This window comes from Camelina sativa, chromosome 4 (genome assembly GCF_000633955.1).
Source record: "Camelina sativa cultivar DH55 chromosome 4, Cs, whole genome shotgun sequence".
Classification (NCBI taxonomy): domain Eukaryota; kingdom Viridiplantae; phylum Streptophyta; class Magnoliopsida; order Brassicales; family Brassicaceae; genus Camelina; species Camelina sativa.
The window spans coordinates 15,795,953-15,823,606 of NC_025688.1; the positions used below are offsets into that span (position 1 = coordinate 15,795,953).

Genomic DNA, 27,654 nt, shown 5'->3' on the forward strand with positions numbered 1-27,654 from the left:
GGGATCGTTTGGAGAAGGTGGAGCGAACAGCGAAGAAAGCGCAGACTCGATTGAATAAGGTCAAGGCTTATTTAGTCGAACAAGAGAAGATTCGCCCCTTGGAAGACCTGTTAAACCAAGCTACCAGGGTGCAGGAAACTGTGCAATATCTGATCGAGAAGGGGGTCGTTATTCCTGAGGAGCGAATCGCGGAGATTGATAAGAACAAGGCCAAAGCCGAGGAAACTCTCCAAGCGATCGACGTCCTCGAACTGAATGAAAACGACCTCGTCATGTCCCCTGATCAGCTGGGCTACAGACTTCTTCACCCCGGAACGATGGCTCCGGACTCCGTCTACCATCCGTATGGCTCCAATGTCGAGAGCTTCCAAGCCGATTTGACCGGTGCTTTGGACTCTGATCTTTAATTTTTTTGTTTTTGCCCCAAACTCTATTATGTATGGGTTTGAATACCCTTGTAAAACATTGCCGACTTGTTCGGCCCATTCTCCCTTTTGAAACTTTTTCTTCTTTTTTGTGCTGGAATTTTTCCTTTTGCCAAAAAGGAAAACTCAACAAATTCTGGAAATTTGCACTTTTGCCATTTTGCACACAATATGGAAATTTCACACCCCAGTGTGCATATAAATCAACCGGCGCGGTCTCCGAACTAAACAATTCTTGAAAAACTTTAAACCAGAGTGATGTCGAACTCTATTAGCAGCGTGGAATCCCCTCTTATTGGGAATGGTGTCCCGATGTTCTCAAATGCCGAAGCTATCGAAAGGGGGATGCCCTACTACCTGAACATCCGAGCACCTTGGATGATGATGTTCCGCTTCAAACCGGAAGAGAGACGTGACCTGGAAGAATTTCTTCATCAGGTGGAAGACCGTCATACGGAGTACCGCGATCGACTCGCCGCACTCGAACAAGCGCAACGCGAATTGCTGCTCAAGCTTGAGATGCTCGAATCCCACCCAAAAGATTGGATCGAGAATGGATTCGAGAGGATAGCGGCCCTGCCGCCATGTCTGGTTGCGTATTGCAACAAGTGCTGAAAGGAAGCAGATCGGAAGCCGACACACATGGATCCTACCCTGATTGGTGACTTCATTCCAGGAAACGTCAAGCCGTTTTATATTAACAGGCGTGCTAGTGATGCCGAGCTTGCTGAAGCTGATACCTTCTTTCGTCATGTAACTATCGCGAGAAATCCTGCAATATCCGCTTCCAAACTAATCCGTTGTTGACTTTGCTTATGCAGATCGCAGGTACACATCAAGAATTGAACCAGGATCTCCACTACTTTCATATGAAAAAAGGTAGGATCGACCGCCAGCTGAAAACTTTAGAATCTGAAGTTACCATATTTAAGGCAAAAAGGAAAAGGACTATTGACTTGCTGGATGAGTCCGAACAGAAGGCCAGGGCATTGGAAACTCGCCCCGAGGACTGGGAGAAGACCGGGCTACAGCTGTTGTGGCCGATGCCAAAACGACTCAAGACGAGTGTTCGTGAGATCGCTGCGAATGGCGCACCAGTTCGGAATTAACATGTGTTATTTGAAATAAAGATTATGTGAGTATTTAATAAGATTCTGCCGCATTGTAGCAGGCGAATTACACTATTTGAATATTTAAAGTTTGCTATTTCTATTGCTGAAAATGTACCAGAAGCGAGACGTCTCCAGACTTATATCCGGCAATTTTTATTAAACGATGGTAGAAAACATCAATCAAACTTTAAAAATTAAGCTATTTAGCCCTAACGGGATACGTTTGGTCGGAGGGCGAGTTACTGGGCTCGGCTTATCTCCTTTGCTTTAGTTCGGATGCCGGACTGCGAAATTATTCTCTGGGTTAGGCTAACCATTCCGTCTGAACTAAAGTTTGGGTGCGAAATAAATACTATGGGTTCGGCTTATCCCTAAATTAAAAGATCGGGTGCGGAATAAGTATTCTGGGTCCGGCTTATCCCTACATATGAAAGTCAGGTGCGAAATAACAACTCTGGGTTCGGCTTAATCCTGAAAAATAGTGTGTAGTTACGCGAGTTGATCACCTGGCCAGGATATTATTTTATTATTATTTTTTTTGTTTTTTTTTTGTTTTTCTTTTTAGAAAAAATAAAAAGACGTGCTGCATTAAATGTTTTTCGCGGTCTTTGAGAATTATTTTCGGGACGCGGCAAAAATTTCGCGGTATTATGATTGGTGGATTCAGCGGCGGTTACTTCCCACGACACTATATAAATAGGGTTGAGGGTTGGGAGAAAGAAACATTCCAACTTTCACAATTTCTTGAAAAAGAAGGATTGTAACTACTCGATCCGCATGGCTAAGACGGGCCCGGGAAAGAATAGCTGCTTCGGCGAGCAATGCCGGGTGTACTGAAGCGTCGGATAATCCCTCCGCTCTAGATCGGGCGGAGACGTTTCTGGTTCGTGCACCTGTCCCCTTCGTCGATATGACTAGCGCGGAGAGAAGTCTTATATGCTAGGAGCTCTGACGGTACCGAGCTCGCCGCTATAGGTTGGGGGCTCATCTTACGGCGAGACGTCTTAGGCTCGTCGAGATTTGTCGGTTCTACCGCTTGGATGGGACTGTTCGGGTTCTGAACGAGATGATCGTCGAAGGTTTCTTCTTGGCGAAGTGGCGAATGACCCGGTAGCTTACCGCGCGTACGTCGTGCCAGGAACAGGTTGCGCGCATGGATGTGCCTGCCCTACTCGAGGTCGACTGCCAACCTTTGGAGGATACCGCGCATCCGTTTATCACGGACATATGGGCCTATCGGGCTTACCTGGAAAGGTTGAGGCGATATGCCAATTTTTTGGAATCGGCTGGCCCAATCTTTCGCGAAAGGCATTTGGTCGAGGGCCCATGCACCTTCCTGGAATATTTGGTAGCTAATGGCTTCGAAGTCCCGGTGGATAGACTTGAGGCCTTAAGGCAGGCACGCTGGTTTTGGCGAGCCAAACTAATCAAGATGGAGGTGGAGGAACCTTTGGAGGACGATTTGTCTGGTCCTCGTCCTCCACTTCGGCTGCAGGACCGTCCAGAACGGTGATGGTGGGCCTCGTACCGCGCCGAANTTTTTTTTTTTTTTTTTTTTTTTTTTTTTTTTTTTTTTTTTTTTTTTTTTTTTTAAGAGAACTGGCGCTAGAAGGAAAGGTTTTCTCCTTTGCGTCTCTTTTCTCCCTTTTTTTATCTTACTAATCGGTCAAATCTCCAAAGCATGTAATGGCGATTTGCGATCAAGAATTTGCTCACTCGTATTGTCCGAATTATTCAATGGAAGTTTTCCATTTACACTTGAAAATAACGATTGTAGACGAAGTGTACTGGAATTTAATCCAAACGACTTTCAGCGTAATTTGGCGTACTGCCGATCGAAGTGTAAGAAAAAGGACGCTCTTTATTGACCATGTCTCTCGATGTATTGTAATATCAAATATCATCGATTTCTTTAAAGATGTTGCCAAACTTGTTCGTGTTCAAATTGCTCTAAACCCCAATGGCAAGCGTCGGTCCTGTGGCTTTGTTGAGTTTGCTTCTGCTAACGAAGCAAACAAGGTGAGAGACTAGTTTTTTAGTAGTATTGATGAAATGTATCTTACATGTGTTTATTTTGAAATTACACCATTTGCTGATTTAAATATTTTCAACTGCAGGCTCTGGAAAAGAAGAATGGTGAATATTTGTTTGGTAATAAGATTGCTCTTCTTGGCGTGGCTGACATAGCTTCCTACCCTCCACGACCACAACGACCCAAGTAAATTGGTTTTGACATTTGTTTCTCTAACTTATTGATATTCCCATTACACAAGACTAACGCTATTATGTTTTTTTGGTTAATTAGTTATTGCATAGATCACGACGTTTGGTAAGTTTTTTTTTTTTTTTTTTACACTATTTGCCTCTTAAGTCATTAGTTGAAATTTTTGGTCTACATGGGGAGAGAACACAAGGGTTTTTGATATTCCAGGTACGAAGATTACCTTCTAAGAGAAAGCTTTCCGATAGAAGAAGAGGAGACACCTCCCGATTTTGTTGAGGTACCTCTTCTTATTTTCTTCAAAATATGCCATATATGCTCACAAGAATCGCTTAGCTTTTTTTAGTAACACAACTGTTGTCACAAAGTCGACAGATGACTTATTTTAAAGTCCCCTCCTCCTTAGAGTTGTGCTAACACACTTGGCTGTTAAAATCCAGATAGTTGCAGCAAGACTACAGACGCTCTTTCTTGCCAATCTCTCTCCCCAAACTAAAATATCACATATGTAAGTAGCACCTTAAATTTTCCAGTTACGTTCTCAGAGCAAGTTTTTCATGTTCTGATATTTAATCCTTCCACTCTTTTACAGCATCAGCTTTTTCGAAGATGTTGAAGTTGAAGTCGTTAGTGTTCGACTTATTGTAAACCCCGAGGGTAAGCATGTGGGCTATGGCTTTGTTGAGTTTGCTTATGCTTACGAAGCAAAGAAGGTGAGAGTATTTCTGTAGTAATGAAGACAAAAAAAAGTATGAAAGTACTTCGAATATACAAGTAGTTATTTGAAAGTATGATACCTGATTAAATCTTACATACACTGTAGGCGCTGAAAAAGAAAAATGGCAGATATTTGCATGATCGTAAGATTTCCCTTCACTTGGCTAAGATAGCTCCATACTCTCCACGACCCAAGTAAACTGATTTTCCATATAATGGAGATTTGTTTTATGCAACTTATTGCTAGAGGTTTGATGCCATACAGAAGACTAACTCCATTGGTTTTTTTCAATTAGGTACAACCTTGTAGAGAAGCTCTGGTAAGGGATTTAACTATTTACCTTTTGAGTTTGTTATCAAGAACACATTGGGTGATTTTTTTGGTGTACATGGGGAGAGATCACAAGGGATTTTGATATTCCAGGTACGAAGACTACCTTCTACGAGAAAGCCGTCTGGTACTACAAGATGAGACACTGGAAGGACTTGATGAAACTCACATTTTTGTTCAGGTAGGTACCCCTGCACTTATTATCTTCAAAATATGCCAGGCTCAGAAGAACGCTTAGCGTTTCATAACACAACTGTTGCCACAAAGTTGAAAGATGACTTATTCTAGGGATGAATCTTTTTAGATGAGGCTACTTTGAGTTGTTATGCAATTTTAACTCCTTTTCTCCTTAAGAGTCAGTGCTAACAAACTTGGCTGTTAAATTCAGGCAGTTGTAGTAAGAAAAAAGACGCTCTGTGTTTCCGATTTATATCACAAAACTAAAGTATCAGATCTGTAAGTAGCACCTTTAATTTCCTCTCTCTTTCCATCTTGCAGCAAGTTTTTTTCATGACTAATATTTTATCCCTTTGTACAGCATCAATTTCTAAAGATGTTGCAACAGTTGTTCATGTTCGACTTGCTGTAAACCACAAGGGCAAGCAACTTGGCTATGGCTTTGTTGAATTTGCTTCTGCTAACGAAGCAAAGAAGGTTACATTAGTTTATATATTAATGATGAAATGTATTTTAGTAATCATCTTGCAAGAAGTGTTTAGCTGATTCAATCTTTTTATACTGTAGGCGCTGGAAAAGTATGGTGAATATTTGCACAATCGCAAGATTCATCTTGATGTGGCTAAGACAGATCCTCCATGCTCTTCTCCACAACCCAAGTAAATTGATTTTCCCATGTTAGGGAGACTTGTTTCTGTAACACTGGTTGCTAGAGTTTTGATGGCATTACTGAAGACTAACGCTATTATTTTTGTGAATTAGGTATTTCATAGATCACAAGGTTTGGTAAGGGATTTAACTATTTGCCTCATAAGTTTATTATCAAGAGCACGTTGGGTGATGTTTTTGGTATACATGGAGAGATCACAAGGGTTTTAAATATTCCAGGTATGAAGACTACCTTCGACAAGAAAGCCTCCTGATAGAAGAAGATGAGGCAGTGGAAGGACTTGATGAAACTCCCAATTTTGTTGAGGTACCCAGGGTACGGTACCCTGTTACTTATTATCTTGAAATAAATCATGCTCAGAGGAAACGCTTTAGCAGTGTTCTAACAGAACTGTTGCCACAAAGTCGAAATATAACTTACTCTAGGGATGAATCTACGTTTTGTTGATATGCGATTTAAGTCTTTTTTTCTCCTAAGAGTCGTGAACAAACTTGGCTTTTTAATTTCAGGAAGTTGCCGTAAGAAAAAGGACACTCTTTATTTCAAATCTCTCTTTAAAAACTAAAATACCAGACATGTAAGTAGCGTAGCACCTTTTAGTATCCTCTTGTGTTCTTGGAGCAAGTTATTACTCATGACTGATATTTTATCCTTTGTTTTCACAGCATCAATTTCTTTGGAGATGTTGGAGAAGTTTTAAGTGTTCGACTTATAGTAAACAGCTGGGGTAAGCGTGTGGGCTGTGGCTTTGTTGAGTTTGCCTCTGCTAACAAAGCAAAGGAGGTGAGAGCAGTTTAATGATGAAAAATATTTAAGTAGTGTAGTACTTATAATGACAACTTTACAAGTAGTTATTTGAAAGCACCATTGCTGATTTAATCTTTCATATGGTAGGCGCTGCAAAAGAAGAACGGAGGAAAATTGCAGCGTCACTATATTTCTCTTGATGTGGCTGAGATAGCTCCATACCCTCTCCGACCCAAGTAAATTGATTATCCATGTTTATGGAGATTTGTTTCTCTATTCTTATTGCTTTTTTTAATTACTTGCCTTTTGAGTTTTGTTATCAAGAGGACATTGGGTGAAATTTTTGGTATTCATGGATGAAGAGATCACAAGGGTTTTTGTTTATTTCAGGAACGAAGACTGCCTTCGACGAGAAAGCCTTATGATAGAAGAAGCTGATTGGCAGACAAAACCTAATAGGAAAATGAAGCTCTATGGGGTTCATAAGAAGGTAATCTTCAGTGTATCTCGCGGTAAGAAGATTACCTTCTCTGACGACGACAAGTGATAGAAGAAGAAGAAACTCTTTAAGGTTTTTAACTTGTGATACAATGCTACTTTTTTTAACTACTTGGGTTTTTCAGAGAATGTTTTTCACTCCCTTAAGCCGTTGCTCTTTGATTGTTGTCATGAAAGCATAAGTTATGTTCTTAAACTTCAATGGATTCAAGTTATGTTACTAGAAGCTCAGCTTTGTCGTGCCTCTATTTCAATGATGTTAATATTTTATCCCGTAAAAAAAGACCACACCTAGACTCTATTGCTTGATCTTACGATCCATAAGCAAAGTACATAATGTGTGATGTAACTGCCGTAGTACATTTTGAACCCCACACACACAAAAACAATCGACAAAGAAGAAACTTGAGAAACTAACTAAAAAACTTAGACCAAAACAACAAACATTAGAGAGCAAATCAAGTAAAGTAATCAACCATGAAGACGATCAATGGAAGAGTTTCGACAATAAGACGTCATAGCGAGATGATTATTTAACAAGATAACTTGTGCATTTATAATATTCTCAATGGAGAACGTTTCCATGAAACATTATTCGGAACATAACATTCGAGTCAATCAATCACAAAATAACATCTTTTTTGGAAACAGAGAAGTAACTCTTTAAGCCACCACATTGTTGTTTGATTTGTAACCTGCACACATCAAGAAGAAGAAGAAGAAGATTTCAAGATCCATTTTAATGATCTTGTTACACCATATATTAATGATTATACGCGCATAATCTTCAATGATCTCCTTAAACGTCTCTAAATGAGTAACACAGAATACAAAACTATCACTTCAAAATCAGAGAAACAAATAAAAAAAAACTCAAAACTAGTAAGATTTTTGAGTGATTATATGCAAGTTTACACCAGATGATGATGATGATGATGATGATATTACCTAAACGACAATAAGTTAATTCAATTTTGATTTCAAGATGCGAGAGAGCTCTCTCTTCTCAAATTGACTACTTAAATCACACATGGAAATTTTGATATATATAAAACCAGAGGCAATCGCGAAGAAGGAAGGGGGAAGAAGAGATCAATGTTTCCGGATCTGACCTATTTGGAGGAAGATTGAGAGTGTTTGGAGAAGTCAGGCGGCGAATAGATGAGAGAGGCGACCATAGTTCCAGGAAGAATTGCGTATTTGGCGAGCGCAGCAAGTTTCGTGACTAAGGCTTCTCCTCTCATGAATGACATCTTTCTCTGTTCTTCTTCTGCAAAATCTCTCTGAGCCGGCGAATGAATTGGGGAAGACGAAGACGATCTGATTGTGTGATACGACCCCAACAAAAAAAACAACAGAAGTATTGGGCCCTTATGGGCTTCCTCATTACTTACATCGTTTAAGCCCATATTACTTGGGAGTAGGATTGCTGTTTAAATATATTGATGCCATTAGAGAAGACTAAACGCTATTACTTTTGTTAAATTAGCTACAACCTTGCTGAGAAGCTTTTGTAAGGGATTAAATTATTTTCCTCTTGAGTTTGTTATATTATTATTGGGTGAAGTTTTTTTAGTGTACATGTGGGGAGATCACAAGGGTTTTTGATGAAACTCACAATTTTGTTGAGGTACATGTTCTTATTATCTTCAAAATATGTCATTATTTTTGTTGAGGTACTCACGTATTTGCTAAGGTTGTTTTTGACACATCTTTTCATTAAACCCATCTCAAGAGTTGTAGTCCCTCTTGGATTGATTGTGTAACACAACCTGTGTTTAAACTGATGTAGCAGAGTGCAAAAGGATTTTTTTCAATGACTTCCATATGTAGAAACATAATAGGTAAGAGTATAGATGTAGCTAGCAAATACCATTTTTGTACTATTACAAGATAGAAACAAAATAAGAAAAATAATTGGGAGTTCTCTGTTTCCCTTTTATTGCTCTAATGTGACGGCTAAGCGACAGCCCCGTCTTAAAAAAAATTTCGTCCCTAGGCATACAATTTTTTAGGACCCTTATCAACATAATTTTTTTTTTTCTTTTTTTCTGGTCCCCATTTCCTTAATGTTTTTTGCAAAAAAATATTTTGTCCCCTGGCCATTGCCCCTCTCGCCGTAGGTATGAGCCGGGGCTGCTAAGCGAGGAATTTCCTTGTAATTTTATGCACTTACAGATGGAGCAAGCGCAGTAGCTGCTGGAGAAGCACCACCAGTGGTTGGCCTAAGAAATTAACAAAATTATAGGTGTGCTCTTTCATATGTTGGTTCTAAAATGAGTATTAAGTGTAGGTGATAAAAAACTTACAATCCAGCTAAAACTTTGACAGCATCATAGATAACCCACTGCGCGCCAGTGAGTGTTCCTATCATGAAAATGCGAAGAGGAAGGCCACGTGTAAACATACCCCATAACCCTAGCTTCTTTACTGCCTGTAGCATGTGAATTAAAGAACAAAAACCAAGTCAGTGTCAACAAGCTGTATAGCAGTGGACAACTCTAATTAGCTGCTTGATGTTCTGGTGAAGAGCATGGATCTGTGTATGGCGTTTTGTACTTACATCAGCAACGGTTGCTCCTTTAGAGTTGTTGAGGAAAGATACTAAGTTATCTGCAGGATGCGAGATGGCGGCGCAGAAAATTCCAGCAATGTATCCACCTGCAAAGCTAACCCCAAGCTGAACTGGCTTCGAGCACTCCTCTTTTGGTGTAGGCATCACTTTCTTGTATATGAGCTCCACAGTGTTTTCAAAAGTAGCAAATTTCATCATCGTATCTGCAAAACCCTCAAATTCGTTTTTCTGACTAAAATCATCATCTCAATGACTCTACATTTTCTTGAGTATGGAGACATACATGGAATCTGGCGTCCCCAGAGAGGAACAAGTCCTTTGTGCAACCCTCGAAGGCCTTCGGATCTGATGATCTTTGGTAAACCATCAGATAAACCGCGGGCGAAACCAGGCTGAGTTGAACCCTGACTTTGACCGCTTCCATTGGACAGAGAGCCACATCAGCAACGATTTCCGCAGAGGCCGAGCCAGCTAGGTAAATCAAGGTCTTGTACTTAGCTGCGTATTCTGGGCCAACAATATCTGAGTAGTACTTCTTGGAGTACTCATAGAGACCGTATTTAAAAGCTCCCTGTGCACTGTACCCGAGAAGCGTCGGTGACCAGCCTCTTGTGAAACCCTTGAGCCCTTGCTCTTTGATGGTTGTCTTGAAAGCAGAAGTTATGTTCTTGTACTTCAATGGATCAATCTGAAACAATAACATTAAGGGCCTTTTTGTAAACTGAGCTCAGATTCCCTCTCTGATTTCACATAAAAATTATGCATGAGGTTGAAAAGTCTCTGACGGCGTTGAAGAGTCGATGCCGTGTAAAACAAGAAACTCAAAAGTTGACAGCATGTGGAAAGTATAACAAGAAAAGTGGAATTAACAAAACTTTACTAATTTGAATAATTCATTTGAACAAAAAAATCATAAAATACATGACAGAACAATATCATTCAAGATTTCACCATTTCAATAATAAAGTAGCTTTTGAAGAAGCCTTACAAAATACTATAAACAGAGTAGTTGGTTTGGAAATTGGAACTTCACCTGCATGTTGCATTTGATGACATCAAGTGGCGTAATCGCCGTGTGCGTGATACCGCAGCATAACATCCCGGCCACCGTACACGCCGCGAAATACGCTGGCGAGTACATTTCTACTTTCTCGCTCGGCGTCGCGATGGCGAAACTGGCGGTACCGTTAGATGATGAGACTGAAGAAGTCGGAGAAACCAGCGGCCGTGATTTGAGATGAGTCGTCATGGTCGTAGCTGGCTCCTCCGACGACTGAAACAGACGATGATGATCGGACGAGTAGAGAAAGCTCGGGATCAAAGATCTGCTTGAGTCGCTGGACTTGGACATTTCCAGAGTAGAGATGAGAAAACTCAAAATTATTTCTGTTGGTTTTTGACTATTCGGGAGAGAGGAATATCTCAAAGGTTGAGTTTTGGTGGAATCGAATTTGACGTTTTTATAGGTGCTGAGAGTTTTGGTTATGAAAATGTCAATATTTTAATCAACCCCCTCACCCATTTGCATATTTTTACCATTGACTGACCTGACATCTAACATTCAAATACTGCTTTGTCACTACTCTTTACTTGTCAATGAGGATTTGCATACCGAATAAATCATTGAAAATAAACATTATTATATGTACCCAAATAATTTGGAAAGCCGTAAAAAAAAATTTGGAAAGCCGTCAAAGCAATATCCCCCTTGGTATAATTAACTGTCAACATTGTTATATTTATGTAACAATCCCAAGTATGGTTAGAACTTCATTTGCTGCCAGCTTCGAATATGGCTTAGAGTACTAGCTAGTTTCCTCTGTGGGATTCTTGTCAAGAGGCATTGAGGCCGGGTTTTTTGGATAATTATAATTAATTATATTCTTCAACATAGTGTTGAGTTAATTTATATTAGTGACATATTGAAGTCTGTGAGGTCTTTCATACCAAATCAAGTACCCCATGTGCTTTGAATAATACTAATTGAATTTGTAAAATCTTCACCAAAAAGAACCTAACTTGGACGAAAAAAATAGCATAGCACCAAGAAAATATAATTAACTTGAATCAGGCAGGGGTGAACTTTACTAATGTAATTTGATTAATATACATAACTAAATTTCTTTTAGAAGAGAAATAGTATGATTTTGATACAACATAAACAGTAGTATCTATATGTATTTAAATGATAAGCAGATTAAAGATTTTTGTTAACTAATCTTGTTATTTTTGCCTTAGAATTCAAAAATAAAATATTAAATACCTTATTTGAAAAAAGAAAAAAATAATCAATCCATCGGCTACACTTGACTGATATAGGTCGCATAGCCACACGGTGGACAGGTCATTTGGTTTTCTTTCTCTCGAGGCTCGCATGTGTGTTCTTCTCCGCATCAAACGCTGTCGTTTGTAGTCACTAAATTATTTCAACACTTTTTCTCCAAATCTCACCGAACGTTTTCTTCTTCTTCCCTTCCGTTTTCTCTGGTTCACCTTCTTTTTACCCGCTTTAATCCAACGATTTTCATAATCCGGTTTAACAAACTAACTTCGTCACGAACACACACAACTGATGGATCGGAGGAGGGCGGGTAGCCCAGTGTATGGTCGCCAGTGGAGCGAATCATCGAACAGTACGGAAGCGACATCTCCGGCGATGTCTCCTGCTCACCGGAAGCAACTCGGAGGTGTCGGAGGTTTCTCCACCGTCAAACGGACTCAGAACGTAGCTGCCAAAGCGGCTGCTCAACGATTGGCTAAGGTCATGGCCTTGCAGAACAAAGACAACGGAGACGACGATGATGAAGACGAAGACGAAGATCTAAGTCTCAGATTCGCATCCCCTTCTCTTAAACCTGCTCGTCATGCGCCTTCTTCTCTTTCCTCCACTGGAAGCAATAGCAGCAACGGGAACAGTAATTTGCCGGCGGTTTCCTTCGTTCCCCGAAATAGATCGCCGTCGCCTGCGGTTAATTCCGTCTTCTAGCTTATTCAATTAGTTCAGATCAGCTTGATTTGATTGTGTTATCAACTGTTATTTTCTGGGATTGGTTTTAGCTTGTGGTGAATTTTTGGTTCTTTAGGGCTAACTGGTCTCTCTTTTGTATTGCTTTGATTAGTTAGGCAGAAACTTCGCCGAACAAGTGCCATCAGTGCGTTCTGCTTCGACCCGAAGGCCGTCAATCTCTGCTAGATCCACGACTCCGACTCCTTATCTAATGCCGCCTAGTAGGGTGTCGGTGAAAACTCCGGTTTCTATTCCTCCACTTGATCCTCCAACTAGGAGCAGAGATAAGAGGTGATGCTTTCTCATTTTGAAGTTCTTCAAAAGATTGTGCTTCTTATTATAGTTCTCAAATCTTGTTAGTCAATTGAACATGTGGCTTAGTAGAATATGTTTGGTTAGTCTTTGGAGTTGGTGTATAATATGTTTTTTCTCATTGACTAAATATTTGACTAAAGCCTAATAATAGAGCTTGATAAAGGTTCATGAGAAATTGGAAGTGAATGGGTTCCTTGACCAAAGAGATAGTGATCCACGCTGGAATTGGTTGTGTTGCTTATATGATATTTCGGATATTTAATGTTTTTAGGTTTTATGCTGATGTACCATCCGTAAATTCAAAAGAAAAGGGTGATCAGCGGGAAGCTTCAGCTCTTCGTGATGAAGTATGTGATTGTTTCTTTTGAACTCTATGGGGGCATCTGGTCAATTTATTTACATATTGGAAACTATAGTCAAATCAGAATTTGTGTACCTGTCAGAAGAGTTGACTTGAGGCTGATTCATTTTTAAATGCAGCTGGATATGCTACAAGAGGAGAATGAGATTGTACTGGATAAGGTTTGATCACTGTCACTGAGTTTTATATAAATGATAAATCTGTTAACTTCCGTTGGGCATAACATTCATACTTGATTACAGCTTCGTCGTGCTGAAGAAAAAAGGGTGGAAGCAGAAGCTAGGGCTAAGGAGCTTGAGAAACAGGTTTTTGAACTAGTTGCCTTTTATAATAAGTTGTCTTGAGTATCAATTTTGTTACTGATGCCGTGTCTTGAAATTCTGAGGGGAAAAAAAAAAATACTCCACTTGTTTAAATCTCTTTGCATATCTTGTTGAAGCAGACTCCCACCTCGTTGTTTCTTGTGCATCCTTAGATTTGTTATTAGGAGAAAATATAAACATGAACCATTCTATCTAGCACACGCAGATATAAATTTTCTAGGCATCTGTACAAGGTTTCATTTGTTTTTATTTTTGGTTCCAAAAGGTTGCCTCTCTTGGAGAAGGAGTGTCTCTGGAGGCAAAATTGTTAAGCAGGTGGGAGCCTGTGCCTTCTTTAGCTTCTCTTTGTTGTTCTTTTTTCCAGAATATATGGTGGTAATTNTTCGTCGTGCTGAAGAAAAAAGGGTGGAAGCAGAAGCTAGGGCTAAGGAGCTTGAGAAACAGGTTTTTGAACTAGTTGCCTTTTATAATAAGTTGTCTTGAGTATCAATTTTGTTACTGATGCCGTGTCTTGAAATTCTGAGGGGAAAAAAAAAAATACTCCACTTGTTTAAATCTCTTTGCATATCTTGTTGAAGCAGACTCCCACCTCGTTGTTTCTTGTGCATCCTTAGATTTGTTATTAGGAGAAAATATAAACATGAACCATTCTATCTAGCACACGCAGATATAAATTTTCTTGGCATCTGTACAAGGTTTCATTTGTTTTTATTTTTGGTTCCAAAAGGTTGCCTCTCTTGGAGAAGGAGTGTCTCTGGAGGCAAAATTGTTAAGCAGGTGGGAGCCTGTGCCTTCTTTAGCTTCTCTTTGTTGTTCTTTTTTCCAGAATATATGGTGGTAATTTTGATCGCTCACGTTGAATTGTGTGTCTTTCTATAGGAAGGAAGCAGCATTGCGTCAAAGAGAGGTTAGTGTGAACTGGAGTGTCTTAGTGCTCAGATGTAGTTTTCTCTTAGTCGAGTTTCTTTCTCCCCCATTCTGATCTTCTATCACTTTATGCAAAACATAGAATTTAAGCTGTGCAGAAAATTTGTACCTGTTACAGGCTGCTCTAAATGCTGCTAAACAGAAAAAGAGCGGGAAGGATGAGGAAATTGGTTCCCTACGTGCAGAACTTGAGGTAAGGTACACTGATGTACTGGTTCCATGAGATGTACCACTTTTATTGACATGAAGAAATCATGTCTTATTTTTCTGTCCTATGTTCAGAATTTGAAAGACGAAGCCACAGCTGCTGCAGAACGGCTTCAAGAAGCGGAATCCGAAGCAAAGTCTCTTCGCACAATGACTCAAAGGATGATTTTAACACAGGACGAAATGGTTTGTTGATGAAGCTTGGGTCTTATTATCTACTAATCATTTATTTTATAAGTTTCTGAATTCATGAATTGTTGAATTATCCAGGAAGAAGTAGTCTTGAAGAGATGCTGGCTTGCCCGGTATTGGGATTTGGCTGTACAACATGGTAGGTGGTTCATCCATATCTAAACAAAAGAGTTTATTTTCTGAACTAAAGAAAATATTATCATGCTCCAATAGTAATTAAGACACATACTTGTGGTGTGGTAGTTATACATCAAGTTCACAGATATTTGCTTTTTCTATGGTGTACTTCTGTAGGCATCTGTGCGGATATAGCACCATCTAGGCATGAGCACTGGTCAGCATTGGCTCCTCTTCCATTTGAGCTCGTCACCTCTGCAGCACAGAAAGCCAAGGAGTTATCCTGGGATAAAGGCTCGTCTAATATCTGCTATAGTTTAAAATGTTAATGTCATATTGTTGCTTCCAGAATGTTTAATTACCAGCATATGAAATAACGCAGGTGGGAATGGTCGGAGTAAGGTTGCTAGAGATTTGAGTGATCTAACTGGAGAAGGAAATATTGAAAGTATGCTTTCAGTTGAGATGGGATTGAGAGAGCTAGCATCATTAAAGGTATCCACGATTCTTTCTGAGTTACCTATAAGTGTTGTCACCTAGCATAGATCTCCAAGGACAACGTTTTGAAGTTTCTTCTCTTTTATAAAATTCAGGTCGAGGATGCGGTTGTGCTTGCATTCGCCCAGCAGAGAAAACTGAGTTTGGTTCGTCAAACTGTTTCTGGTATGTATGTTTTTGCGAGCTATATAACTGCAGCTAATGCACAATGACAAATATATGCCTTCTGCTCTTGTCGCTTCTAAACTTAGAATGTTTAAACAAAGGATGAGCAATCTGTTTTCTGTATAGATACTTGACACTTATAAGAAGGCATAACTAAAAGCAAAATTTTAAGCTTTTGTTTTCTCTTTATCTTACAGACTCCAAAGGTCATGGAGAATCCAGATTTATCGATGCATATGGTAAGGAAAAAAATCTCTCTAATCCTAAGATAGAAGTCTTTTCGTTCTTTTACTTCTTTTTGTTTTCCACCCTTGTTTTAGGTCCTTGAGACATAGTGCATGAGTAGTTGATTTAGTAGAGAAAATAGTTGAAAATAATGAACCTGAAAATTCTTGACTGGGTTAGATATATAGAACCATTGATGTAGCATACCTAATAGGATTTTTCTGTGGTTTCAAATTTTTGCCCTACACATATTTTTTTTTCTTATGTAGACGTAATCAACCCTATCATGAAATGTTCTTACAACGTTCGCATGCTGTTTAATATGTAGAATTGGGTGAAGCGGAACAAGAAGATGTTGCCTTCAAGCAGGTACTTTTTTAATACATACACTCATCATGGTATACACAAACTTAAAGCCTAAATCTTCCATCAATTCACTTGATTTTGATTCGACTACACTTTATTGTATATCATTATGACATAGATAGATAATATCCCAGAAAAAGTAACCACATCGATACATCAATTGGAACGCATCTGGATATTGATGGAGTTTATGAGTCCAAACAATGTAAATCCGTGCTTATCACTTTAAGTAAGATATCCTCTTGATTCCTACAAAAATATAATGCAGGCATGGCTGATGTACTTCTGGGGCAGAGCTAAGTTACACGGTGTGGAAGAAGACATCGCAGAGGAACGCGTCCAGTTGTGGATCAGCCGTAGCAGCGGGAAATCTCAGACAACCTCTCATGATGCCTTGGATGGTAAAATCAGACTTGGCCATTTTGTTTCCATTACTTATTTTTTTGCTTGAGTTAGGTTCGGAATGATAAATTTAAGTTTTCCATATTTTGCTCGTCTTTAGTGGAAAGAGGGTTGATAGAGCTAAGGAAACTGGGAATAGAGCAACAGCTGTGGGAAGCTTCTCGAAGAGAAATCGATCAGCTTCCATCTCCTACTTCTTCGAATCACGAACTTGATGCAGATTCATAGTAAAGTCTCTTCCTCTCTTTTGGTAAAAGAAAATTTCGTTTTGTATATCTCTTCATGTAAGTTTCACGAAGTATCTGTGTACCATTGTTTTCCTTTTTTTTTGCCCCCTTCTCACAGTCGAGTGTGTAAGCTTTGGTATTCTTATTTACACAATTAAGTCCAACAATTTTGGGAAAAGAAAGAAAATCTGAGTTACTCCAAAAATAAGATATCGAAAACACTGATCCCAATAAGAATCAGTCTTGCCCTTGCTGTGTAATAATAACCTGGTTGAAGTCTTATGACAGAAGAAAACCATGCTTTGAAAGAAGTATTGAACAAGTACTTCTACCAGTGGATCTGACACTCGTACCTCTATTCAGTATTCAACTCTACCAAATACTGCATTTTTGTTGTGGGAAATTCTCCATGGTTCTCAAACAATCAATATCCCAATCAGAAACAAAGAGATTAAAGTACAAATAGGAATTAAATAAGACTCGAATTCAATAACACTTCAGGGAAGAAAGAAAGAAAAATCTCTAGAATAACCCTTCTACAATATTGGAATTGGATCTTCCATGACATCTTCAGCAACAAAACCACCAGCACGTCCATTGTTACCATTTAACACAACCACACTTCCTTCGGCATCCACATCAACAATCACAGAATCTCCTTCTTTAATGTCCCTTGAAAGCATCTTCTCTGCCATGCTATCCTCCAAAAGCCTCATAATCGCTCGTCTAAGCGGCCTCGCACCATAACTCGGGTCGAATCCTTCATCCACCACTCTCTCTTTAAACCTCTCAGTCACCTGAAGCTCAATCTCTTTGACCTCAAGTCTCGCCACCACCTCTTTCAGCATTATATCAGCAATCTCCTTGACTTCCAGCTTCGTCAACTGTCTGAAGACAATCATCTCATCTAACCTGTTCAAGAACTCCGGTCTGAAATACTGTTTTAGTTCCTCAGTCACTAAGCTCTTGATTCTGTTGTAGCTGCTATCTTTCTCGTCATGGTCGAGATCAAACCCAATTCTTCTACCACCTTTTTCGATCACACTGCTTCCTACATTTGAAGTCATGATGAGAAGCGTGTTCTTGAAATCGACAGTTCTTCCTTTGCTATCAGTTAGTCTACCGTCTTCTAGGATCTGAAGCATCATGTTGAAAACATCAGGATGGGCTTTCTCGATTTCGTCAAAGAGAACAAGTGTGTAGGGCCTGCGTCGAACCGCCTCAGTTAACTGACCTCCTTCTGTATATCCTACGTAACCAGGAGGTGAACCAATGAGTTTTGAAACTGTGTGTCGTTCCATGAACTCACTCATGTCAAGACGGATCATCGCTTCTTCTGAACCGAAGTAGTAAGCAGCCAAGGCCTTGGCAAGCTCTGATTTCCCTACACCAGTTGGACCAGAGAAGATGAAACTGGCGATAGGACGGTTTGGGTTCTTGAGTCCAACACGGGCACGGCGGATAGCCCGACTGATGGCTTTGACAGCTTCATCTTGGCCAATGACTCTTGTGTGAAGAGTCTGCTCCATTTGAAGAAGACGGCTAGATTCATCAGACGAGACTTTTTCTACTGGGATTCCTGTCCAGGTGGCGACAATGTGTTGGATGTCCGATTCCGTGACAGTAGGACCTCCTTCCTCAGCTTCATTCTCGGCTTTGGTCACTTCTTTGCCTTTAGCTAAAACAGCAGCTATCTCAGCCCTGAGCTCTATTTCACGGTCGCGATGAGAACCAGCCTGTTAGCAAAAAGAACTCAGGAGCTGTAAATATTAAATCTTGGGGTGTATGGAGGGTAAGAAAAAACTCAATGTTGATACCTTCTCAAAGTCTTGGCCTCGCACAGCTTCATTCTTCTCCTTAGTGATTTGCCTGAGTTGCTTTTCAAGCTCTCTAGCTTCCTCAGGAACCTAAACAAACAATACTTTCTCTGAATCAGCTCACGCAGCTATCAAAACACATCTATCTTGGTAAATGAGTGAAACATGCAAATATGAATGAACCTGAGCATGGCGTAGCCGAACCCTAGACCCAGCTTCATCAATCAAGTCAATCGCTTTGTCTGGAAGAAACCGATCACTGTCCAAACAAATAAAAGAAGATGGGTTGAGATTAAGCTGCAATTTGATTAAATGTTCTTTGTTGCTTAAAGACTGAAATAAATAAAAGACAAAAACCTGATGTACTGATGTGACAGTTGAGCAGCAGCAACCAAGGCCTCATCAGTGTACCGAAGTTTGTGGTGAATCTCATAACGCTCACGCAAACCGTGCAAGATCTGAATAGCTTCCTCTACAGTTGGTTCAGGTACCTTGACAGGCTGGAACCGTCTCTCCAATGCTGGATCTTTCTCAATGTGCTTCCTGTACTCATCCAATGTTGTTGCACCAATACACTACCAAAAACATTTAGAAAAACTTGAGTTTTACGGTTCTATTAATTTACATTTTGACATAACTACACCAATAAAAAGTAAGAAAAATTTACCTGCAATTCACCTCTTGCAAGAGCTGGCTTTAAGATGTTAGCAGCATCGATGGCACCTTCAGCGGCTCCTGCACCAATCAACGTGTGCACTTCATCAATAAACAGAATTATGTCATCACTCTGCCTGATTTCCTCCATAAGCTTCTTCAGTCTTTCCTCGAATTCTCCACGGTACTTCGTTCCAGCCACTAGAAGACCCATATCAAGCGTTATAACCTGACAAAAAATGTAAAAGTAAATTAGTTGAAGCATATATACACATACTCGTGCACTCTAACTAAGTATCTTAAATTAATTATTAATTATATCTTATGGGAGAATATTTTACCGTCTTCCCCTCAATTGTTTCAGGAACATCACCACTAGCAATTCGTTGTGCAAGTCCTTCAGCTATTGCTGTCTTACCAACTCCAGGTTCTCCAATAAGACAAGGGTTGTTCTTGGTTCTTCGAGCCAAGATCTGGACCACTCGTTCGATCTGAGGCTGTCTTCCAACAACTGGATCCAGTTTACCCTGCAACAGGAAGTGAAAAATATTAATATTCAGCAGAAACCTCCAGGCATTAACATGACATTCTCTTCAAAATGAGTAAGGATTTTAATTACCTCCTCTGCTAGTTTAGTTAAGTTAGTCCCATATTCTTCTAGTGTTGGCATTTTGCTGTTACTGCTGCTTCCTCCACCAACGCTTGCTGTGACTTCATTGTTTTCCCCAACCATACGTATAACCTGAAAAAATATTATATGAATACCCAAAATGTTATCACGAAACGGTTTACAAAGACAGGACATTATTGTTAGAGAATCCAGAATTAGTGCATTTACCTGCGTCCGGATGTTACTAGGATCTGCACCCAAATTCTCCAAAACACGAGCTGCCACACCCTCTCCTTCACGAAGAAGACCAAGCAAAAGGTGCTCTGAACCAATGTAGTTATGCCCTAGAATTCAAACAACCAAAAGTTCCCAAATTGATAAGAAATAAGTTAGTTACATTAGTAAAAAGAAGCTTTATGTATTGCACAACTCATAACACGCTCCAAACCCTAAATATAATTAAATAGCAACAGATCGTTACCAAGTTGTCGAGCTTCTTCTAGTGACAACTCGAGGACACGCTTTGCACGAGGAGTAAATGGGATCTCCACTGCCACAAATCCACTGCCTCTTCCAATGATCTTTTCAACCTCTACACGAGAATCTTTAAGATTAATCCCCATGGATTTAAGAACCTTGGCAGCAATCCCAGTCCCTTCTCCAATTAGACCTAACAATATTTGCTCAGTCCCAACAAAGTTATGGCCAAGCCTCCGAGCTTCCTCTTGAGACAGCATAATAACCTTAATTGCTTTCTCGGTAAACCGCTCAAACATGGCTTTTGGTACACATCGCCTAGCTTTTTCCATACGATATGAGATATTAAGGTTAACCTTAGAAACGAAATCTTGATGACTAGGCCTTGCCCTAAAATCCAATGCATTGGAAGCCTTTAACCCTGTGAAGCACTGAATTTTCAAAACAGGTGCTTGTGAACTGAACATCATCTTCACAGACCCTCTTGGGTTTCTGTATTCTTTGGACTGCACATGCCTTCCGGGACAAAAGAAAGGAGCTGTAAAATGAGCTACCAACCTACCCATATTGTGGAGTTGCGAGGCTGCAAATTTGGTAATGGTAAAACATAAGTTCTAGCACTATATTGGCTTAAACCAAAATACTTAAAAAAAAAAAAAAAACTCCGATAAGTTTTGTGCTTTCATTGAGTGATTAAGAAAAACACAAACATCATACAATGACAAAGCTACACTAAATCGAAAATCTGTGCATTACAGGCAGTGCTGAAAATAAACAAATGCCAAACACTGATACTTAGATCCTATTGAACCAAAAACAGAGAAGAGAAAGAGCTCATGGCACATGAATACACCATTTCAATTCACCAGCTAAGAGCAGCAGTCACGATTTAGCAAAAAAAAGCATTCAACTTTAAACAAATCTATACGCGAATACACAACCCTAATTTCAAAGTAATCATTTTTTTTTTGCAAATCAATACAACCAAATGAAAAAAGAGTACCCAGATTCCTGAAACACAAAAAATGAAACCACCGAAAGAAACAATCTAAAACACCATGAGAAATAGAAGAAGAAGAAGAAAACTCAAACCTTTAAAAGCTCACACAACAGAGAAAAAGAAACCTTTCAATGAACCACAAAACCCACAACAACAAATGAAGAAAGAAACAGACTGAGAAAAAAGAGAGTGAGTGTAGGAAAAGAACAAGGGTTTTTTATTACCGTCGACGCCTTTGGGGATGGATAGAGAGAGAAGTTGGGAGAAAGCGAGAGAGAGTCCTTTTTAATGGTCGGCCCGTCTGAGGGAAAGAGATAGGAGGAAAGGAAAGCGAAGAGATTATTTCTCTCTTTTTATCTATCTACTCTCCTTCTCTCGCCCTTCATCGCCGCCCTTCATCGATTAAACACACACACACTCACCTACCAAAGCTGCATCTCAACCGTTAGATTTACACAGAAGCATTCCACACCGTCGGATTTAACTACTTTTATAACGAGTCAACCTCAATGAGAATCTTGGTCCCAAAGATAAGGGTTTGTGACGTTTTGAGTTTAAGACCGGTTTTGTCCGTCAAACCGGAAATAAATCAAAGAACATAATTAAACCGAAGTTAAACCAAAATCAAACCGATTTATCATATTATATAGTTTTTTGTTTTTTCGTATGATCCACTTTCATTGGCTAGAGAGAGATTGTAACGGTGTCGTCGTCGCCAAACGATTGATTTTTGCATATTGAGAGCTTCTTCTTCCCAAAAAAGGTTCCTTCATTGATTTCTCAGTGCTCTCTTTTGCGTGTTTTTTAACGATCTGATTCCATGTCTTTGTTTCTTGTTCGATTGTGAATTTGAGAAAATGGCGATTCGAGATCTATCTATCTATGTATACGTTTTTATTTTCTTCAGTTCGAACTGATTCGGAAATGTCAAGAGATCAGATCGATTCTTGGGGGTTTACGATCTTAGTCCTTTAGATTTTCGTAATTCGATTCCTGTACATCAGATTTGGCTTAATTCTATATGTTCGTAACTGAGGAGTTGTACGCTCTTTAGCAGAGTCTTTGGTGGTTGTTTAATTATGTGTTCTTCTGAGTTTTGAATGGCTGATCTTTTGAATTTGAGATTCTTGCAAATGGGATAGTTATACTGTGAATTGGTTTTTATGTTTTTGATTTCAGTTCACCTTCTGATTACGTTTGGTGTTTTTACCTTTTTGTCTTATAACTTAGTATGAAGATCGGTTTTGATAATCTTGTTTTAGAATATAGATTGATTATGGAAGAGAGGTTTGAATACTCTGTTTGTGAGATTCATTCTGTTTGGTAACTCAATTGATTGATCTTGTGATGGAATCGTGGAAATTGATGTGTGTGTGTGTTTCCTGCTTTCCTATTTTATAAGGGCTTGAGGTATATTATTACTTTGATTCTTGTAAAGGATAAAGAACAGTTGGTTAACGTTATTATTATGCTTGCTTGTTCAGGGCACAACGAGAATGGAAGAAGAGTATGAGAGTCGTCGAATGAGGAGATGGGAAGAGTTGGACACTGACATCTTAGTAAGAATTTTCCAGAAGTTTAGCGTCTTTGAGCTGACTTCGGGATTAGCTCATGTTTGTAGAGGATGGAGAGCTGCTTGTTGCGATCCTATTCTTTGGAAGACTCTTAATTTGTCACACATGAGATCTAGTTTCATCAAGATCCCATTAGAGCCTTATGTCTATGTTGAACGCCGCTCTGATGAGGCCCTGACCCGCATCCTGAAACTCTCCATGAACCTTAGCGGAGGAAACACTAGGACCTTGATCTTCCATTTCAACTTGTTTCTGAGTGATGATCAGCTTACTTACACCGCTGAAAGGTATGTTTGTTTTCTTACTTCCCTTAAAAGAGTCTTCCACATTGTTCCATCAAAGCATGGCCAAAGTTCTGGTTTAGGTTTAGTTTGGTTAAGGTTTAGACACTACTCATCAGTTTTAGACAAAAGTTTGTTAGGTTTTTGGTTTAGTTTAGGTTGTATGCCTACTCTGAGTTAAAGTTGGTTGTACTCAATATGTGCAGGTGTCCAGGGTTGAGACGGGTTGTCCTTCCAGCTTGGAACAGAATAAAGAAGACTGGTATATGCAAAGCTATAAGGATCTGGAAAGATCTAGAGTCACTAACAATGCCGAGCATCGCAAACCCGCCTTATCTCTTGACAGAAATCGCCAAGAACTGCAAGAATTTTAAAGAGCTCAAGATCATGGGTCCATTCGAAGTCTTCTTTGCAAACACGCTCATCACTTGCCTCCCAAACCTCAAAATCCTCAGCCTTAGATGCTCGGCTATAAAGCGGGAAGCGCTCGTGAAAATCCTTGACGGATTACAGAGCCTTGAAGTGCTCAACATATCACACTCTCACCTGGTGGAGTACAGCAGTTGGCAACCGCAGCAGAAGGTGATTGTTAGAGATCTTGATAAGACGATAATGGAGAAAACAGCGAGGTTGAAGCGGTTTTTGACTTGTATGGAGCACAAGACGTGTTTGATGTGCCAGAGGACAGAAAATGATGAAGGGATAGTGCGATGGTATAAGTACGAGGAAGGAGGGTGGAAGGTTGATGAAGTGAGTTCTCTTCATCTTTGATGTTTTTTTTGGTGATATTGTTTCTTTGTGGAGACTTAACTTCTTCTTGTTCATTTATATTTGTTTGAGTTGCTTTGTGAGTTGTTTTGATGTGAACGATATTATGTGTATATAATGTGTAGACGTTTGTATGTAGTGATCAACTTTGGATCACCAACTTTGACACAAAATAGGCAAATAAAACAATAAACTTTCAATATTACAATGTTTTTTTTGGGTTTTTTTGTCCATAGTTTTTGTTTATTTATTTCTGGAACAGACATAAAGAGGACCAAATAAGTATTGAGAAAAAGGTTGAATTATGGATTTATAAATCATAAAGAGTACACTGTACACTAACTTGTAGTCAAAATGGAACTAGTTTTTAAAAGTTTACAAAGGGGAAAAAACATGCAAACATCACACACGAACTGAGACGGCACGCATGTTACATGCTGCAATTCATATTTCATCACACACAACAACAAAAATGGCACTAAAAGTGCGTTTCTCACAATAGGTCATGCTATCTCAAACTCATTTTTTATCACTAATAATCAAGATTTGATTAGTTAATGAGATATTAATAATTTTGACAACCTACTCTAAACATAGATTAGACTATAGTAGTAGCTAGTATACAACTTTCTTATATAACCGAACCATCGTTAATCGAAACCATAGAAATCAATTCTCTTTTGCCACTGAAAACGTGTACGGGTAATAAAAGACATAATTATGTTGAAGTGTACGCAAATGTCTAAACATTAAAACGAAATGTCTATGCAATGTCTAAAACAGAGTATTCAAACCTAACTATGATAATGTTTAGAGTTTACGCAATGTTCGCTTATAAATTTATAACCTAAAAGAGAGTTTACGTAATGTTACAAGTTCGCTTATAAATTTATAACCTAAAGAGAGTTTACGCAATGTTACAAGTCCTAAAGACGAATAGTTAAGCACATGTATGTATAATAGATGTGAGTTTACACAATATCCTCTTGAGCTACAAGTCTCACTCAAGTAGGTATAGTCAAAAGCACATAGCAGCATACTCGTCTAAAATAAATAAGATTAGTCACATTTGTATTTGCAATCATATCTGTACCTATTTTCTCTTACCTAACCACTCGTCTCGAACGGCATCACCGAACACTGTTTTTATAAAACTCAGCCACCACTACTAATAAGTTAGGTGTAACGATCTATTCCTTAAATAAAAACGTTTACAAAAATTTACATGTACACTAAAATATTTTTCAGATTAGAAAAAAAGGACCTCTAGAAAGATTCTTTTTTTTTCTTAGTCCGTCTCTGACGACGACTATTAGAAAAAACAAATTGTTGAAAATTATTGTTGCGTAATTGACCATTTTATTTGTATTATCTACCAAATCGTACAATAATATCATATGTTTAATGCTACCCGATTGCAAAATTAAATTATAAAAATCTATAAAAAATTAAAAACACAAAACACGTTACTCTCATAAGTTCTTTTTCTTTGTTTAGCTCTCTCTCTCTCTCTCTCTCTCTCTCTCTCTTCGCTTCTCTTCTCTTCTCTCTTCGATTTAGCTTTCAATCATGGTTCTGCAAATATGGGAGACGTTGAAAGAAACCATCACAGCTTACACGGGACTATCTCCAGCTGCGTTTTTCACCGTACTAGCTCTCGCTTTCGCCGTTTACCAAGTCGTCTCCGGTTTTTTCGTCTCTGACGAAGTTCACCGACCTCGTTCTTTGGAGGTACATCCCGAATCTGACCCTCTTCCGCCGCCTGTTCAGCTCGGAGAAATCACCGAGGAGGATCTTAAGCTGTATGACGGCTCCGATTCCAAAAAGCCCCTTCTTATGGCCATCAAGGGTCAGATCTATGATGTTTCCCAGAGCAGGTACTTACTTTACAAAACAATGGTTTGAATCTTAATCATCACAAAGTTAGACAGATAGCAGAAGAAAACGATTCAATCCAATTAGTTTCGAAGATTTAGGGGGTTTAGGTTAAGTTAGTTAATTTCAGTGATTGTTGGATTTGGGGGTTTTTGTTAATCGTTTGATTATGCTCTTAATCTCGTTTAATTATATAGATATGTAGTAGAGCTGATGAACTATGTAACTATGACTGGGTCACAAACTCCTCGTATGTTCTTTTTTGTACACAGAATGTTCTATGGACCAGGTGGGCCGTATGCTCTGTTTGCAGGGAAAGATGCGAGCCGAGCTCTGGCTAAGATGTCGTTTGAGGAGCAAGACTTGACTGGTGATATCTCAGGTCTCGGTGCATTTGAGCTAGATGCGTTACAAGACTGGGAGTACAAGTTCATGAGCAAGTATGTCAAGGTCGGAACCATTCAAAAGAAGGATGAGGAAGGCAACAAAACTTCAGAAACTTCCGAAGCAAAGGCTACCTCTGCGGAAGGTCTTTCTACAGACGTTGGAGAAGAAGCTTCCGAAACAAAGGCTGTCTCTGCGGAAGGTCTTTCTACAAACAATGAACGAGAAGCTTCCGCAGTTACCCATGATGAAACTTCTAGAGGTATAGACGAGAAAATCGCGGAAACCACTGAGAAGAAGGATGATCATGATGTTGCAAAGGAGTAAAGTCGTCAATGTAATCAGAGGGCACACTTTCTCTTGAGGAATTAGTGGGATTTTTCAGGGGTTTTAAGTATGAGTCGTATATAGCTCAAGGTGGAAGAATAAAAAACGGTGGCTTTGTTTGTACTTTTTGGATCTTTTATATAATGATTACATCTAATTCTCTGGTTACGGAAGCTTTAAAATTACATTATTTCTACAATGCACCGACTCGTGAGAAGTGGTCAAATCGGTTCTGAGTTATAAATGCTTTGCTCTAAGGAATTGGTTTGTATTTGCTTTGGAGCATACTTGCCTTGTAGTATTAAGAAAACATATTGAATTAGTAGAGTATGTATGAAAATGATAACATCCAACTCATAAAAGGTTTGGCCGTTTGGGTTCTGAATTGCTAACATGTTAGAGTTTTGTGATCTACTTTGAATCCAGTCGCAGAGGGAAGATAATATATATATATATATATATGTATATATAGTTTCGGTGTAACCAATTGCAAATTTTTAGTGCAAATTATGAAGAGTTCACGAAACTATTTTGTATTTTCTTTGTTTGTATTTTTTGGATATAGGTTTTATCTCTTATTCCAAAAAAAATAGTTTTATATGTTTTCTATACACTTTTTATGATCAATTAGGGATGAGTATACCACCACCTTATTCATGTTTTGGATTCTTGGAAACTGCAATTTTGTAATATTTTGCCAATCAAAGTATTCATCAAGTTTTCACGTTTTAGTACTAATAAAAAGCGTGATCTATTAAAATTAGTTTTTTTAGTATTTATAATTTTTTACATTTTTTTTGTCCAGTTTAGTTTGTTCTGCTATATTAGCATGTTACTAAATATATAACTAATGAAAACGTGATTATTCTACTAAAACTGGTTTTTCAGTATTTATAATTAATTTACAAAAAAATGTCCAGTTCAGTTGGTTCCGCTTACAATTATTATGTCAGGCCAAGTTGTTAAATTGAAAAGTTCAAAATCTATTAATTGTGAATATTGAAGTTTGATAAGTTAATATTAATTCATGAAAATGTGAGAAGTACTTTTTACCGAGAAGTATTTTTTACATTAAATATTTT

The 27,654-nt window shown here is 38.9% G+C and overlaps 7 protein-coding genes and 1 long non-coding RNA gene across 12 annotated transcripts in view; 5 read left to right on the forward strand and 3 right to left on the reverse strand.

Annotated features, from left to right (window-relative positions):
* LOC109132511 (uncharacterized protein At3g60930, chloroplastic-like) overlaps positions 1-407 on the forward strand; it is a 2,902-nt gene extending 2,495 nt beyond the window's left edge. The window contains exon 5 of the mRNA XM_019244145.1: positions 18-407. Within this exon, the coding sequence (XP_019099690.1) occupies positions 18-407 (390 nt within the window). The remainder of the gene's footprint in view (positions 1-17) is intronic.
* LOC104783918 (polyadenylate-binding protein RBP47C-like) lies at positions 3,823-7,080 on the forward strand. The gene is made up of 12 exons (XM_019244146.1): positions 3,823-3,866; positions 3,969-4,038; positions 4,220-4,266; positions 4,351-4,471; positions 4,582-4,670; positions 4,772-4,795; positions 5,872-5,959; positions 6,163-6,230; positions 6,319-6,436; positions 6,548-6,636; positions 6,791-6,890; positions 7,024-7,080. Exons 1-12 carry the CDS (start codon positions 3,823-3,825, stop codon positions 7,078-7,080), a joined length of 915 nt encoding a protein of 304 aa, XP_019099691.1.
* LOC104780705 lies at positions 7,359-8,230 on the reverse strand. The gene is made up of 2 exons (XR_766802.2): positions 8,011-8,230; positions 7,359-7,593 (listed from the first exon to the last, which is right to left on the reverse strand). It is a non-coding gene; the product is annotated as an uncharacterized LOC104780705 (long non-coding RNA).
* Positions 8,727-10,907, reverse strand: LOC104780706 (mitochondrial phosphate carrier protein 2, mitochondrial-like). Its single transcript, XM_010505224.1, is given in 6 exon segments — positions 8,727-9,123; positions 9,208-9,332; positions 9,462-9,676; positions 9,757-9,873; positions 9,876-10,161; positions 10,507-10,907. Coding segments are annotated over 6 exon segments (1,122 nt in total). The 5' UTR covers positions 10,825-10,907; the 3' UTR covers positions 8,727-9,062.
* On the forward strand, positions 11,822-16,954 carry LOC104780707 (coiled-coil domain-containing protein SCD2). 2 transcript variants are annotated; one of them, XM_010505226.2, is made up of 17 exons: positions 11,822-12,441; positions 12,593-12,771; positions 13,067-13,142; positions 13,276-13,317; positions 13,399-13,461; positions 13,745-13,794; positions 14,359-14,386; positions 14,525-14,599; positions 14,689-14,799; positions 14,884-14,944; positions 15,100-15,216; positions 15,305-15,417; positions 15,516-15,585; positions 15,783-15,824; positions 16,139-16,179; positions 16,445-16,577; positions 16,679-16,954. In XM_010505226.2, exons 1-17 carry the CDS (start codon positions 12,046-12,048, stop codon positions 16,804-16,806), a joined length of 1,725 nt encoding a protein of 574 aa, XP_010503528.1. In that variant the 5' UTR covers positions 11,822-12,045; the 3' UTR covers positions 16,807-16,954. The 2 variants fall into 2 exon arrangements, with proteins under 2 accessions (XP_010503528.1, XP_010503527.1); XM_010505225.2 differs by lacking the exons at positions 13,399-13,461; positions 13,745-13,794 and adding exons at positions 13,861-13,923; positions 14,207-14,256 and having other exon boundaries at positions 11,823-12,441.
* LOC104780709 (chaperone protein ClpC2, chloroplastic-like) lies at positions 17,147-21,726 on the reverse strand. Of its 2 annotated transcripts, none has more exons than XM_010505227.2 (10): positions 21,588-21,726; positions 20,368-20,946; positions 20,115-20,230; positions 19,896-20,018; positions 19,618-19,803; positions 19,290-19,505; positions 18,980-19,197; positions 18,806-18,881; positions 18,623-18,712; positions 17,147-18,541 (listed from the first exon to the last, which is right to left on the reverse strand). In XM_010505227.2, the coding sequence occupies exons 2-10, from the start codon at positions 20,927-20,929 to the stop codon at positions 17,342-17,344; spliced, it is 2,787 nt and encodes a 928-aa protein (XP_010503529.1). In that variant the 5' UTR covers positions 20,930-20,946; positions 21,588-21,726; the 3' UTR covers positions 17,147-17,341. The 2 variants fall into 2 exon arrangements, with proteins under 2 accessions (XP_010503529.1, XP_010503530.1); XM_010505228.1 differs by lacking the exon at positions 21,588-21,726 and adding an exon at positions 21,456-21,562.
* On the forward strand, positions 22,047-24,191 carry LOC104780710 (F-box/LRR-repeat protein At3g48880). Of its 3 annotated transcripts, none has more exons than XM_010505229.2 (3): positions 22,047-22,126; positions 22,848-23,224; positions 23,425-24,191. In XM_010505229.2, exons 2-3 carry the CDS (start codon positions 22,860-22,862, stop codon positions 23,987-23,989), a joined length of 930 nt encoding a protein of 309 aa, XP_010503531.1. In that variant the 5' UTR covers positions 22,047-22,126; positions 22,848-22,859; the 3' UTR covers positions 23,990-24,191. The 3 variants fall into 3 exon arrangements, with proteins under 3 accessions (XP_010503531.1, XP_010503532.1, XP_019100226.1); XM_010505230.2 differs by lacking the exon at positions 22,047-22,126 and adding an exon at positions 22,135-22,344; XM_019244681.1 differs by lacking the exon at positions 22,047-22,126 and adding an exon at positions 22,135-22,316.
* Positions 25,462-26,740, forward strand: LOC104780711 (membrane steroid-binding protein 2-like). The gene is made up of 2 exons (XM_010505231.2): positions 25,462-25,863; positions 26,134-26,740. Exons 1-2 carry the CDS (start codon positions 25,556-25,558, stop codon positions 26,570-26,572), a joined length of 747 nt encoding a protein of 248 aa, XP_010503533.1. The 5' UTR covers positions 25,462-25,555; the 3' UTR covers positions 26,573-26,740.